The following is a 15,339-nucleotide window of genomic DNA, read 5'->3' as shown; positions in this document are numbered from 1 at the left end:
GGAGGCAGGGAGGGAAGGGAGAGAGATGAGGGTGCATGTGAGTGGCGATGGAGGGAGGAAAGAATGTGAGGGAGGAAATGGAGAAGAAACGGAGGGAGAGAGAGATGAGGGTGCATGGGAGTGGGGGAAGAGGGAGGGAGAGGTATACAGTGAGCAAGAGAATATAAAGGAGAGATTTAGATCATAATTACGGATGTAGAGATAGATGGCCAATATGTACCAGTAAGAGGAAGGAAGGAGAGAAAGGAGATCAAAATCTTGGGGTGTATGAGAGGGTTGGGGGGGGGGGGGTGTTAGGGGAAGAGAAGTGAGAAATAGAGCAAGCAAACGAGAGAAAGGAGAGATTTGATAGATGTATGATAGAGGTTTGGGGGAGGGGTACATGCAGTGGTGTAGTGAAGTGGAAGATATGGCATGGAATAGAGCGGGTATTTTTTTAAGAAAAGTGAAAACCAAATTCCAATAACTTTCTATGACCCATCTTGCCTTTTTTGATAACCAGACAAGTACCATTTTGATGTGCCTGCGGCATCCAAGCGGCATACAAATTTGTAAGTTCTAACCGTAAGGCCCACACCCACAATCAATTTCCATGACATTCCACGACTTTGGGATTTTTTTTTCTTCATTTTCCATGACTTTCCAAAAAAAAGTTATTTTTTATGAGTTTCTCCATGACTGTGGAAACCCTGCATCTTGGTGTAATCTGCATGTCAAAAGACACTACTGGATGAGCTGAGTGTAATGGCTTCAAGTACAAAATTACCACACAAAGGATGTTGGGTTTGTTACTTTTTTTTCAAATAGGCTTTTTATTCACACTTTACAACAGATGTACAAAGAACTACTTATTACATGGTGCTCATCTATGTATTTTCACAAAAAGAGCTATTTACATACATATACAGAACTTTATTAATTTACATAATGTTAAACACAGATATTCACAATGATTTCCAATATCCAATGTTTGATGGATAACAAAGTCTCCTACTACATTACCAGAATATACTTCGATCTATTTATCTATTGCTCTGTCAAGAATCCTGGTGCATGGAAATAATTATTATAAATTCATTACTTTTTTAGGAATCTATAGGCATCGTTTCACAAAACAATCTGAAATACAAGTTCGTCAGCATCTCATTTAAACGCTTGTTCAAGCATATTTGGATGGGATGTTGCTGAACTTGTAATTAAGATGGTTTTGAGAAATAAGGTCATGTTTTTATGAAAAATTTGATTTACCATCCATAAATTTAATCATCGCACCAAAGCAGATTGAATTAAGTGGAAATCTAAAAGTCGATGTACTCCATGTTTATTTGTGATTGGTCAGTTATAGTAGTTCGTACACCAACCATAGCAATTTAAAACTGACAATTGTTTCAATATAACACCGGATGCGGTTTGTAAATTTATATCAGTGATAGCAGATTGGGGTCCTGTTCCAGCACACTCATTCAGAGCATACTCATACAGTCTGAATTTGACTACATGGACACGGTGAGAGTCTTTGAGACCCCAGAGCTTCATTCTTGCTGCAAAGCAGCCTGTGTCTGATCATAGGCAGTTCAGCTGAACTCACTGCTCCCTGGGAAGGATACTGCCAGGAGGGTGAGAGGACCAAACTGTAAGGTATGGTTTGAGACTTACATCATGGCCTTTAACAATCTGTCACACAACTAATGATCATATTCACTAGCATGTGTGATTCATACCCAGATTTGAAACAAACATTCATATTTCAGGGATGCCAGTTAAAATTGATCAGAGGGCCTGAAAATCACCTAGAATGAGCTAGTTTGTACACAAAAAAAGCCTAAACTATGTTATGAAAATAACTCGCCAGGGCCTAAATTTAGGCTATTGCCTGAAAACTGGCGTCCCTGATATTTGAGGAGGCTCAGGGGTAGAGCAGTGGTCTCGTACCTTAAAGGTCCCGGGATCGAAAGCAAGTCGATGCGTGTGTGCCCTTTGATAAGGCACTAATTCTCAGTACCATAGCAAGCCCCTCGGATAGTCCTTAATCTGTCTGTCCCTGATTGTTTACATACAAGCATAAACGCTCCTTAGCTTTCTTAGCAGTCAGGTAAACAAACAAACCGACAAGGTTTTGCATTATACATCTTTGCGCTGCCTGTAGCCTGTACCAATCATATCCCATTTAGTTTTCTTTTTTTTACAATCATATTCATTAGCATTTAATACCAATATGTTTATTCACATCTCTTTGCATGACAATCTTATCTTTCAGCTTTCCCCGGAAGTTTTGCTCCACAACCCCTATTTTAAACTCCTATAGTAATCTGCATACTTCTCTTCCAACATTGCTTTAATGCTTAGCCTATAGTCTGTGTTATTCTTACCCCAAACTTTTATAATCTCGATCGCAACTACTTTGGAAAATCAACCTAAAGCAATTTCAATAGCTGTGGGTCTCCTATTGAAATGTGTGATCATTACAACGACGTACTACATACCGGTAATCAGAACATGATATCTATGGCCGGATGTACAATAGGGTATTGAAATTCCCCTTGTGTTGGCTTCTTGAAAATAGATGCGATCGTGTTTATCCCTTTAAATAATCATATTCATTTGCATTTCCAATTGGTTTATTCATATCCCTTTGCATGTTAGTCTTGAAGAAGGTTTTGCTCCACAACCCTTACCCTGACAACCATCTGGCTTCTTGAAAATAGATGCAGTCATGTTTATCCCTTTTAATAATCATAATCATTCCCATTTCCAATGGGTTTATTCATATCCCTTTGCATGTTAGTCTTGTCTTTGAGCTTTGCTTGAAGAAGGTTTTGCTCCACAACCCCTACCCTGACGTCCATCTGGATGACCTCGTTCTTCAGACGCTGGAGAGCTTGCTTGATCTTCACCAACGGAGCTGCAAGATAAATGAATAATAATAAAAAATAATAATAATCTGGATTTACATAACGCTTAAAGTGACTCAGAAACATTGTTGAAGGTTGATGACAAAAATACTTAGTTTTGGTATGAAATGTTACTTAGTATATTACTTCTACTGTACTGACCCTCTAACATGCAAAAAATCCTTAAAAAATTCTCAAACCACAAAGATATTTATGGTTTTCTTTGAAGGCGTCACTGTGCGACACCCTCTAACAGTAAATTCTCCCAACCATATAGAACCAATTCATTGCTTTGTGACAATTAACATTAACCTAAAATTTAATTAAATTGCAATAATATAGTTGGGAGAATTAAGGAATCGATCATATAAGTTTTTCCTGATTTCTATCATTAATAATGGTCTGTTTTCACTCAAACTTTCAGATTATCTTTAATTGTACATTAAAAGCATTGAAGTCACTACCTTAGCACCATTTTTCTCTCATCTGAACAATGTTACCAAGTCCCTTTTATACAAAATACCGTCTCTGTGCGGTTTACAGATATTATTACCCCGATCATCGGATTCCTCATCACACAAAATGTGCACCAACTCCACTCCCCGGGGAGTATTCCTACCATATGGTCACCGTGAATGCATATGGCAATTACTAACACAAAGGCTTTCATCATCCTATCAGGTCCCCATTTCTCTCCAGGGTATGGAGTAGCAAATGTAGATTAACACCTTGCCAAAGGACGTTAATGTTGAGTCAGGTATCATTTCAAGTTAAGTGCTTAAACCGCTCGACTAAGACACTTCCATATAAATAATGAAATTAACTAATTTTTTTTGTTGAACAAAAAACATAAACAAATCAACACATTGTTGTTTTAGAATGTGCAGGTGTACCTCTAAGCCAGTGTGTTCTTAAAGACACATAAAAGTCAGCTCTCATGGGGAATTCGACACCATTCGGGTGTTTACCCAATAACAGGTGTTGTCAATCACCAGAGTTAGCCTTCAGTTTTATGACCATTAGACCTTAGGTAATGCTTTACTTTTCCCTCACCCGAAGACTCTCGAGCTCTCCGAGAGATTAGGGGGTTATTCTTGACTGGCAAACGGGTTTGCTGTGTGCAGATTTGTAATCCCATTAATGGTATTTCCACCAAGTCTGGTGTCAGGGAATTATGGCCTTCTGCACATGGATACTGACGAGTGACTCGATCCCTTTAACATAGAAAGGTGGCAGCTCTCCTCCACATGGGCCTCCAATTAACATCCTATCTGAGGGACAGAGTTCTCGACTGTAACCTCACCTATGCCTATGGGCCAGAGGAGGGGCATGTTAACACATAATGCACGCTTCAATCCTCTGCCTGAGCTGGATTCATATTCAATCTATTGTTAACAGATAGACACTCTGCCAAATAAACTTTACTCGCTTCCTCAAACCTCTAACAAAAGTTTACAAAAAGAAAGTTCAACTTACATCCATCGGTCATGCTTGACCCCCTCTCTTCCATCTCTTGTTTTATCTGTTCCAATTCTTCTGTCACTTCAGCAAGTTGTCTCGTTCGTTCTGTCACTCCACCGCTAGCCTGCCTGTACTGTTCCTTCACCTGTACAACAGTAACAAATGTAAGATGGTAATATGAGGTAATGAGGTTGGTGTGAAGGTGATATATAACAGCAAATGAAGGTTACATTATAGTAAGATGAGTGGGTTATGAAGGTTATATAAATGCAATATAAAGATAATTATATTCCACATACTAAGAATCTTGTTCTACGATTGGTCAAAAGTAAATCACGTGATGAAAGATAGTTCGCCCATTATTGATGGGAGAAGCAAAAAGTTCGTTACACTGTGTAGATAGTACTACTATCTACACAGTGCAATGCACTTCCACTGAAGATAGAGGTACTATCTACAAAGGGCAATGCACTTTCACTGAAGATAGATGTACTATCTACAAAGGGCAAAGCACTTTCACTGAAGATTATCCAAAAGCGCACTAAAACAGGCGCAATTAAGCGCGCATTACCAATGAGCGCAATTAAAGCAAACACATGCGCGCACCGTACTCTCAAGGGGTTGGGTTAAACTTTTAACCTTTTTGGTGTGAATTTGGGCCTACTGTCTTTTATGTAGATGCATACGCGTCCTTTTCTTTTTGTAGATAAATTGTTTTAGATGTGGAATATAAAGCAAATAATCACCTTTTGGTTTCAAGCGATGGCAAACTATCACTTCCTCGTCAATCAGAATGTATTCGCTATCTTTCCTCAGCTTCGCTTCGGAAAGATAGCTACATCCAGATCGCCTCGGAAGTGATAGTTTGTCCCATCACCTTCACCAACGGTAGTTATTTGCTTACTAGCCTATTCTTTCTGTCACTCATCCACTAGCCTGTCTGTACCATTCCTTCATCTATACAATAGACAATAGTTACAAAATAAAGGTAATATGAATTGTAGGGGGTAGTTGTCTGGGGGGTAGTTTTCCTAGTAGTTAGTTGTCTGGGGGGGTAGTTGTCCAGGGGGTAGTCGTCCTAGAGGGTGGTTGCCCTAGGGGGTTGTTGTCTTAGGGGGTAGTAATTGTCTTAGGGGGTAGTTGACTGGGGTGGTTTTCCGGGGGTGGATGCCCAGGGGGTAGGTGTCCAGCTATAATCCACTAGACTACAACACCTCTAATACAGACTTACCTCGGCTAAACCATCTTGTGTTCCTCTGAAGTCCTGTAGTAGATGCTCAAGCTGGTTATTGATGTATTTCTCTCTGCTCCCTATCTTCTTCAACGTCCTTGTGATCTCCTTGTGTAGTTTGTCGAGGTAACCCTGGTAAATGATAAATATGGAGGTGATATGAAGGTATTCCTAAGCAATGAAATAAAATCTGTCCCTCACTTGCTGTGTTTAAAGCCCCACTGCACAACTTATAGCTACTTGCGCCCTCTATATAGCAAACAATGCCTAATTGGTGACCGCTGGTCCCCCATGATCCCCTTTTTCTTATGTTAATTGAGAGCTGATTTGATGAGATAACCACCTGTCAGTGACTACGCTGGGTGGCCCAATCCCTCCTGGCTAAAGTAGTGCAGACGGGCTTTAAAAGATTTTTTTTTTTTTTTTTTTTTTTTTAAGTTAATATTGCTTTTTTTTAATATTCTTTATAAATACTTAATTTTCAACTGATTTATATTGCCATTTACAGTATGAATCCTAGTTGATAAGTAATTCTTGTGCTTCTTAATAATATCTTAAATGCCTTTTTTTTTTAATATACCTGGTAGATATATATATATACATATACAAATATCATATTTTGTGTAATGGTGATAGCCATTGACAGGCCTGTGGCCTTTGCAAATGCAACCATATTTGTATTGGTTTGTGATTTATACTTGTTTATTTTCTCTTTTACATGTATATGTTGTTGGCATTGTGATTGTTCTTTTTATTCAACATTAAGGCTGACAAACTCCTACAATCTTGCTTTGAAGTACTCTTACCTTAGTCTCTGAGAGAGCCGTCTCAATCCCATCTTTGTGTAGATGCATCTGATCCACGTGTGTTCTCCAGTCCTTGTTATCTGTTCTAATGTGGACCTTTCAAGGAAATAATAACAATGATAATAATAATAATACATTTTTGATGATGATGATGATGATAATAATAATGTTGTTAAATCATGCCTTTATTTCATATACAAGGAATACATGTGTACATTCAAGACCTGGGGGGTGTTTCACAAAGATCCTAAGTAGAACTTAACACTAAGTTGGACTTAAAAATTATGGACAGCCATTGGAGCCTTAAAATGAAATATATTCAAAAGCAAAAATTAAATTATTTTAGACTTTTTTATAAAATCCACATCAAGAACATGAAATCTCCTTGATGATAGAAAATATGAATGATTTGAATCAACATTTTATGCCTTTCAAAATAACTTTTACAAAATATTTTCAAAGATGCTAATGGCTTTCCATAATTTTTAAGTCCAACTTAGAGATAAGCTCAACTTAGAATCTTTGTGAAACACCCCCCAGGTCCATGTTCCCTTTCCGAAACCATGGCAGGTCGCACTACATATAAAACATATACAAACAATAATGCATTACAGTTACAAATATATATCAATCATGCATAATAACAATTATATATTAATCATGTATAATTAATCATTGATCAATAAACATTCATTCATATATTAATCATGTATAGTAACAATTATTAATCATGCATAGGTTGGCAACAAAAATTAATTAAGGGGATTATGATTTTCTGAACATGTGGGTAAAGGCTCGGAGTAGGAAACGATGTAAGAAAATGTGAAAGAGAGGAGAAAGTAGAGGGTACATTATAGGTGGGAGATAAAGTGTAAACGAGTGTAAATAAGTCATTCCACTTGGAATAGACAGAGTGGAAGAAAAGGAGAAAGTAGGGGGGGGGGGTAAAGAGAGAAGAGGGGAGAAGAGGCAAGCAGATGGAGTAAAGGAGGAGGAGAGGTTGGAGAGGTAGGCAAGGAAAATAAGTTTAGGAAGAATGAGAGAGAGGGGGAGAAGATTTTCCCCAGCTTTATCTCAGCTGCCATAATAGGCCACTAAATCAATCAAGGAATTACTTCCTAACGGGAACCCATTTCCGTCACCTGGGGGAGAGTGGCAAAGTTCTGGAAAGTTCATGGAAGGAAACTCTCTGTTTTTTAAGTACTCTATGTTGTAATACGGTCAGTAATGGAGGCAATATGGGACAGCCCATTCATTTCAAAGACAATAGTACCTTTAGGGATGGGGTCACCCTCTTGACCTCTAACCTCCACTCGTTAGCATCAACTGATGACTCCATGATCTCCTCCGGTCTAGAGCTCTCTGCTATTTCCTGTCAACGGGTTAAAGGTCAAACAATGGTCAAACAAATGTCAAGGATCAATAATGTCTCATGCATTATATTCATGACACTTCAATATACCGATTTAGTAACATATTCAAATTTTATGCATACTTTTTATAAACAAAACTTGTTCCTGACAACCTGAAAATCTTGCCAGAGGCTTGCAAGATATAGCAACACGTAATGTGTGCAGACTGGATTCCAAGTATTGTATGTAGTTCATTCATTCATTAATAACAGGTTACTGGAATAACTCATCACTAGGTCCCCAGGAAAGAAATATCCATAAATTGAATATGTTAGTAAAGCGGTATGAAAACAAGTATGTGTATCTGTATGAATGCTACAGATTTCAAAATGCAAACTCCATGTATTTTGTAAGTGGACAGAATCTTTACTGCAAATTATAAGTTAAACATCACTTACAGAAATAAGTTAATGACCCAGAAAAGAGACAGTGTACTCATTTTGGCATTTTTCATCAGAAAATAATCCCACTTGTTTTTTAATTTTTGTTTTATCCATGTGACTATATTACCTGTGAAATATCAATCAATATGTATTGTATCATATCTATACACAGCATATACATATATTATTATATTGTAATGCAAAATTGATAACTCATTGTAACTGTATCTTCGCAACACCAAATCTTACGGGGGATTTTAAGTGGTCGTTATGGATAGGTGGTCGTTATAGACAGGTGGTCGTTAAGACAGGTTTGACTGTATTTCCACCAAATCTGGTGTCCGCAAATTATGACCTTCTGCACATTGAAACTGACGACCCACTGGCTTTAAAAGCACCATCAAGAATTCGCTTGAGCCTTAAAACCTTGAATAAAGCAGGTACAAACCTTGTTCGTTTGAAGATTCCTAAGCCCTTCCAGATCAAGAAAACTTTCTTCTTCTACTATATCTTCTTCCTCCTGATAGAGACAAGAAAAGAGAGACAAAGTTTATGATGATATTTAATAATAACCATGATAAGAATGATGGGTTTGACAAAGATGATTGTTCTTACTTTTGAAATTAAATTTCTTATAATAAATGTCAAGATTCAAGATTTTATTGTCCATAATATAATACAGAAATTTGTTTTCCATTGGTATAGCATGTAATACATAAAACATAAGACAAAAACATGGTGTCGTGTGCTGAAAGCCAGAAGGGCGTCAAGACTCTATAAGAAAAAGTCTATGAGCAGGTACGGTCCTCCGGCTTTCAGCACAAAACATGAAAAGACAGTTATATGACTTATACATAGCAAGAATTTAAAATACAATTCTGAATCACATCATGAATAAATTCAGGTATTAATATAGATGTGAATATGAAAGTAGAATAGGAGCAGCATCACAATCGAAATACGAGCAGAAAGAGAAAGGAGAAGAGAGCTCAAGCTCGAAGGACTGATAAAAGAGAGAAATATAGGGAGAGTTGGTAAGGGTCCAAAGGGAAAGGGGAGAGATAGAGAAGGAGAGATGGCATAATTTACAATCAGATTATAATGCATGACAGAAAAATACAACAAAATCAGCAGCAGAGCTAAACAACGGATGTTTTGACCCACAAAGGTGATAAGGTGGAAAACTTTCCAACCCAATCCCTACAAGTTTATTTACTGGGTGGGTAGAAAAAAAAGTTAACAAATAATCATAATCGCTATTATTTCGCTTAAAGCTGAGAATTTTGTGTTACTTGTGCATTATAGATGTGCATGGAATTTGGAATAAAAGAATTTCTGTATCTGGCTCTACGGGTAATTGGTACACGCAGGCGGATTCCTGAGCGGTTAAAAGTAAAACAAGAAAATAGTGGATGTGATGGGTCTTTCATAATAGAAGTTATTTTAGTCAATAAGCGATCTTCAAACAAAACTGATAGGGGTGGTAATTCAATGCCGATAATACGTTGAGCAATTTTCCTCGGATGTTCGAGTTTAGTTTTGTCTGCTTGTGTGAGATTTCCATAAAAACAAATGAGATTGAATAGAAGAACACTTTGAATGATAGACTGATAGAAAAGATGCAAGATCGTCCTGTCAACGTTAAATTTTTTGAGCTTCCTTAGAAAAAACATCAGTTGATTACATGTAGCTCTACTGTGTACAGCGTTGGTGTTCTTATTAAATCGTAGCTTATCATCAATCAAGGTACAAGATACTTACCAAGATACTTATATTCATGTACGTGTTCGATTGCCTGTTCATGAATATACAAAAGGATATAATTTAAGGTCACGTCAAAAGTCTATAATAATCTCTTTGATTTTTTTGAACATTCAAATATAGGTTGTGTCGATCGCACCCTTCAACAAACTGATTACCGGTAACTTGACAAAAATACTCATTCTCACTATTTCCTCCCTTAATGAAACCTGTGATGGCAGTGTCATCAGCATACTTTATAAATGAACAACATTGACTGGTACTAGCGCAATCACTGGTATACAGTGAAAATAACGGGAGAAAGGACACACCCTTGTGGAGCTCCTGTATTGGTTAACAAAGTGGGGGATTTAATATTTCCAAGTCTTACTGATTGTTGTCTATTTGTTAGAAAGTTATGAACCCAGAGCACTATTTTAACATCAACCTCCATTTCTATCAGTTTATTTATTAAAAGGTGAGGAGTTATGGTATTAAAAGCACTAGAGAGGTCAATGAAGGCACATCTTACATATGATTTGGGGATATCTAAATGACTATATATTCCATAAAGAAGGACAAGAACAGCGTCCTCAACTCCCCTATTCTGTCTATAAGCAAATTGAAAGGGGTCAATAAATGAGCCAGCTTGACTCAATAGATGTTTCAAAATCAACCTTTCCAAACATTTCATGACATTAGATGTGAGTGCTACAGGGCAAAAGGCATTCAGATCTGTGCTTCTGCCTTTCCTATTCCCTTTTGGAACTGGTATAATCGAAGATGTTTTCCATATTTGTGGTATTACACCTAGATCCAAAGTTAACTGATATAATCTCGTAAAAATAGGAGCTAATTGTTGATAACAAGTTTTAAGAACCCGATTTGAGATGTCATCAGGTCCAGTGGCCTTGTTTACTTTTACTCTTCTTAAGATGTTCCTCACATCTAGCTCTGATATTACAATGCCAACATTACTTGTGATTTTACTTAACAAGGATTTACTCAAGCATTCATTTTGATCATGAAAATCATTGCAATCAAATCGTGTATAAAATAAGTTTAAATCATCTGCAAAGTCCTGGTTACATTCAGTCAATTTATGTTTGCCCAGTCCTATAATATCACAGTACTATAATTTGATTTAAACAGTATTTTGATGAGAGAAGGAGCGAAGAAGGAAGGGAGAGAGAGAGAGGGGGAGGGGAGGGAGGGAGAGAGAGAGAGATAGGTGTGAGAGAGAGAGGGAGACAGGGAGCAAGAGAGATAGAGACAAATATAAAGAGTAAGATCTTCAGTTTATACTCACATCCTTTTTGTGTGAAACCAGGGATTTCAAAATCCAGTTCCGGTATACGCACAGATGCAGAGTTCGTCCTAATAACTTGCCTGTCCATATCCTGTTGATAGACAAAAGCAAAGAAAAAACAATTGCCTCGTCATATTACTGGAAATTTATACGATACAAATTCAAAGGAGTGTTATATAAAGAACCATCATATATCAAAAGTTGTACAACATATGCAGAGATGCCAACCTTCTTCAATAAAAAAAAAGTATTCTTAAGACACAAAGCCCATGATCAGAAATTAAGAAAAACATCACTAAAAAAAAAAAAAAAAAAAAAAAACGTAACAAAACATACAAAAAACGTACTGCCGTATTCATAGCGAAAAAACAGAACAAATACGGCAAAAACGGAACAGTTGGCATCTTTGCATATGCTCCTCCAACAATTTGTTCTGCTGTAATTTCATATACTAACCAAATTCTTAACTTTAACCCTGGCCCAAAAACTACACATAAGCCTAACCCTAACCCTAATCCTAACCATGACTCTAAGCCGAAACCCAACTGCAGCTTAACCTTAACCCTAAATACTATGACAAAATAAAACCCAGAGCAGTTGGTTGGCTGAGCAAATGTTAGATCACCAGAGCTGCCAACCTTGTGCGAACAAAAAAAGGAATCATGATGGCAAAAAAAAGGAATTTCAAGCAAAAAAAAGGAATTCATAAAAACGAAACTTACAACCACGCGCAAAACTTCCAATGCAGTTCATTCATCATGCTGTTTTTTCCATACGAGCAGGTAATTTTAGTATTATCGGCATTTAATTTTTTTTAGAATATTTTTCTCTTCAAGTAGGTTTTAAAATTAGTTTTCTATTGAATTTGTGATCAAATCACCATTTTAGGGAAGTTGTTTGACGTGCGGTATGTAAAAAAAAAATTAAAAAAAATAAAAAAAATAAAAACATTTATTAAAAAACGTATTTTATGAAGAAAAAACGTAGTACAGTAATTTGGAGGAAAAAACAGAGTAATTCCGGCAAAAACGGAATAGTTGGCAGCTCTGGATCACCATAGAGTTAGGGGCATGGATACATGCTTGAGTATTGGATAAATGATCATTGTATAAAGAAGCAGTACATACATTAGAAGAAACTAGATTTGAAGAGGTCAGCTAACATGACAGCTGGCAAATCATCAGTGCTTGGTCATGCAAAGTCCTACCCCATCCTGAACTGAAACATTGTTTAGTGTAACACATGTTTGTGCATCAATTCAAAAGGAAAAGTGATAAAGAATCAGGGTCCCATTCTATTCTGAACGTCGCATCATACGGGGATCATATGACTGAACGGGGCTATCTTGAGCGTCCACTGATCACTTTCATTTACTTCTTCAAAACTAGTTTTGTCAAAATACAATGCAGTTTTCAAGTCTGTACCCCCCCCCCCTTTCACACTACAAATATTCTTATTGTTTTTCTTTATACGAATTTCATATAAATTCTTATAGTCTGAACAGGGCCACTCTTCTGTCTTGATCTCGACCTAATAGATACATGTAACAGTCAGCTGGCTATGCATCAGTGCCCACTCACAGTAAGGCCAGGGCCCGTTGCATGAAACTTACCATTGATGGTAACTTTGCCATCAATGGCAACTACCATGGTAACAGGGCTCAACAGCCAATCAAAATCAAGGCTTCCATGGTACAGGGATGCTAGTTATAATTGATCAGAGGGCCTGAAAATCACCTAGAATGAGCTATTTTGTACACAAAAAAGCCTAAACTATGGTCTGAAAATAACTTGCCAGGGCCTGAATTCAGGCTATTGCCTAACACTGGCATCCCTTCATGGTAGTGATTGAAATTTTAAAGTTTGTTACCTTTTCCGTCCTGATCTCGACCTCGTGGATACATCCTTGTGGTTGCAAGGCACTGGCCGGCTGGATCTCGTTGTTGGTATAGTGACAGTGGGGGCAGTCAAAGGAACTGATGACGACAGACTTGAAGAACGGAATCCTGGTCAGGAGAAGCTTTGTTGTCCCCTGTGAGAGTGGGAGAGAAAGAGATAAGATGAAAGAAGGGAGAGAGAAAGAAAGGAGAGAGAAAGAGGGGAGGGAGAAGCTTTCTCAAGGATCACTACCTAAATGCAATATTACTTTATCTATAAAAGATTGATTATATAGCAACCCAAGACTCAGTGTAAGCTGTGAGATTTCTAAATCATCAAGATGATAAAAAAAGTGATTTGGTCTTACCTAAAGTCACATGTACTTCACACAGAAATGTACACACGGGACAACACACACGTGGCGTGATCTTATGATCCAAATTCTTCAGCGATTTCTAATCACAATTCAAGTATGAAGAGGTCAGAAGAGCCATTTTTTTCAGGAGAAATTGCTTCCATGATATCCTCTCACATTAATAAAAGGAATGAAAAAGCTCACAATTTATTGTTGTCTTTACCAGGAATCCAGGGCCCCATTTCATAAAATGTGTTATCAATAACAAATACTGAATTTCTATGACAAATCTGCTTTCAGCCAATGAAATGCGTGCGCGCGTGTGTGTTTGAGTATTTGTGTGTTCAATATCATGTAGCTTAGTATTTCCATCCCTTGCTTGTATATACGTTCCATTCTTTTTATTCACCTTGCCATAGTGTTAATGTATGTATTTTGTCGACTATAGGGCCCCACTCACAAGCTTTAATCCTAAACCATTCATTTTATGATGTAATCAAGTTAATATATGTTAATTAATGTACTATTACCAGTCTCTTTTTTATGTAAAAGATTATATCATGTTTTGTGTGGTTTTTAATAAAATGAACTTGAATGCTACTGTTTCAGTAGCTTATGACAGTTATTGTAACTTGTTATTGACAACAAGCTTTATGAAATAGGGCCCAGAACTCAATCTTCTCCTTGATCTGTACAGGTAAATGCGTTCACATCAACTTACATTTTCCTCGCAGTTCACACACAAGCTCTCGATCTCCGTGGCCTCGAGGTCATCCAGGTCACCAGAAATGTTCTTGAAGAGGGGCTGAGAAGTGGCCTGTTCTTCAGTTGCCATGGTAACTCAAGTATTCCTACTGGAAGAAAATTGATGCAGAAAGGGTAGTGTACATGACGTGTGGTTCATATATGTCACAGTATAATGCAGCAGCTTAAAGTTAAACCGCAAATTGTTTTTAGCGTACTACTGGCATTAATGCACTTCATATCTTATCACACAGACAAGAGAATACACGAGGTGACCAAGAACTGATATCGAAAATAATATCGCTAGTGATATTCGTTTGTCTCACAATGTATGGTCAACAAGGGATCTTACAATTATAATTTATCACGTCGATTTAACCTGCATATGTTATTACGAGCAATAAAATCAGAAATTAAAGTAATACTTTGCAAGATTTTTAAGGCATTTATCGAGCTCAAAATGTATACATCAGCTGTCGCTAGCTAAACATGCAGCGTGCGTTAGATCTGATAGTGACATACGTTGTACATAATTATACTGTACATGTATAGCCTTAAGGGCTCTCTCGAAATGTTTTTTTAATGATATTATTCGAGAGAGCCTTAAACGGCTCCCATACCCCTGCACGGAGAGGCATGTAAACAAAACTCAAAAGTGGTCCAAAATCACACTTTCGCGCACCCGACCAATATTGGACAGTGGCTTTGATAAATTTTGTCGTGGTTTTGGTCTTAATTAGCGTTTAATTTCAAAATCGGATCTAAAAATAACAAAATAAGAGCAATTTTCTTACCAGACCGATACAGCTCAGCTCCCTTTTCACGTGTACCGTGTGAATTCACGATGTCTACACAATGGTGATGACCTCTGACTAGCACTTCGTAAATGTGCTGTTTCCGTATAATGCGCTGAATAACACTCATACAGCGCATTATACGGAAGCAGCACAATTTACCCACAATTACGGAAGTGCCAGTCAGAGGTCATCACCATTGTGTAGACATCGTGAATTCACACGGTACACGTGAAAAGGGAGCTGAGCTGTATCGGTCTGGTAAGAAAATTGCTCTTATTTTGTTATTTTTAGATCCGATTTTGAAATTAAAGCGCTAATTAAGACCAAAACCAC

The 15,339-nt window shown here is 37.4% G+C and overlaps 1 protein-coding gene across 1 annotated transcript; it reads right to left on the bottom strand.

The window, feature by feature from the left end:
* Positions 1-788: 788 nt before the first annotated feature.
* LOC115918446 (intraflagellar transport protein 57 homolog) lies at positions 789-14,300 on the bottom strand. The gene is made up of 10 exons (XM_030978680.1): positions 14,187-14,300; positions 13,103-13,242; positions 11,234-11,324; positions 8,633-8,704; positions 7,663-7,761; positions 6,390-6,485; positions 5,584-5,715; positions 4,368-4,497; positions 2,750-2,902; positions 789-2,607 (listed from the first exon to the last, which is right to left on the bottom strand). Exons 1-10 carry the CDS (start codon positions 14,298-14,300, stop codon positions 2,576-2,578), a joined length of 1,059 nt encoding a protein of 352 aa, XP_030834540.1. The 3' UTR covers positions 789-2,575.
* Positions 14,301-15,339: the final 1,039 nt, after the last annotated feature.

The sequence above is a fragment of the Strongylocentrotus purpuratus genome, unplaced genomic scaffold (assembly GCF_000002235.5).
Source record: "Strongylocentrotus purpuratus isolate Spur 01 unplaced genomic scaffold, Spur_5.0 spur5_scaffold_1, whole genome shotgun sequence".
NCBI lineage: Eukaryota > Metazoa > Echinodermata > Echinoidea > Camarodonta > Strongylocentrotidae > Strongylocentrotus > Strongylocentrotus purpuratus.
This window is presented reverse-complemented; position numbering and strand designations above follow the sequence as displayed.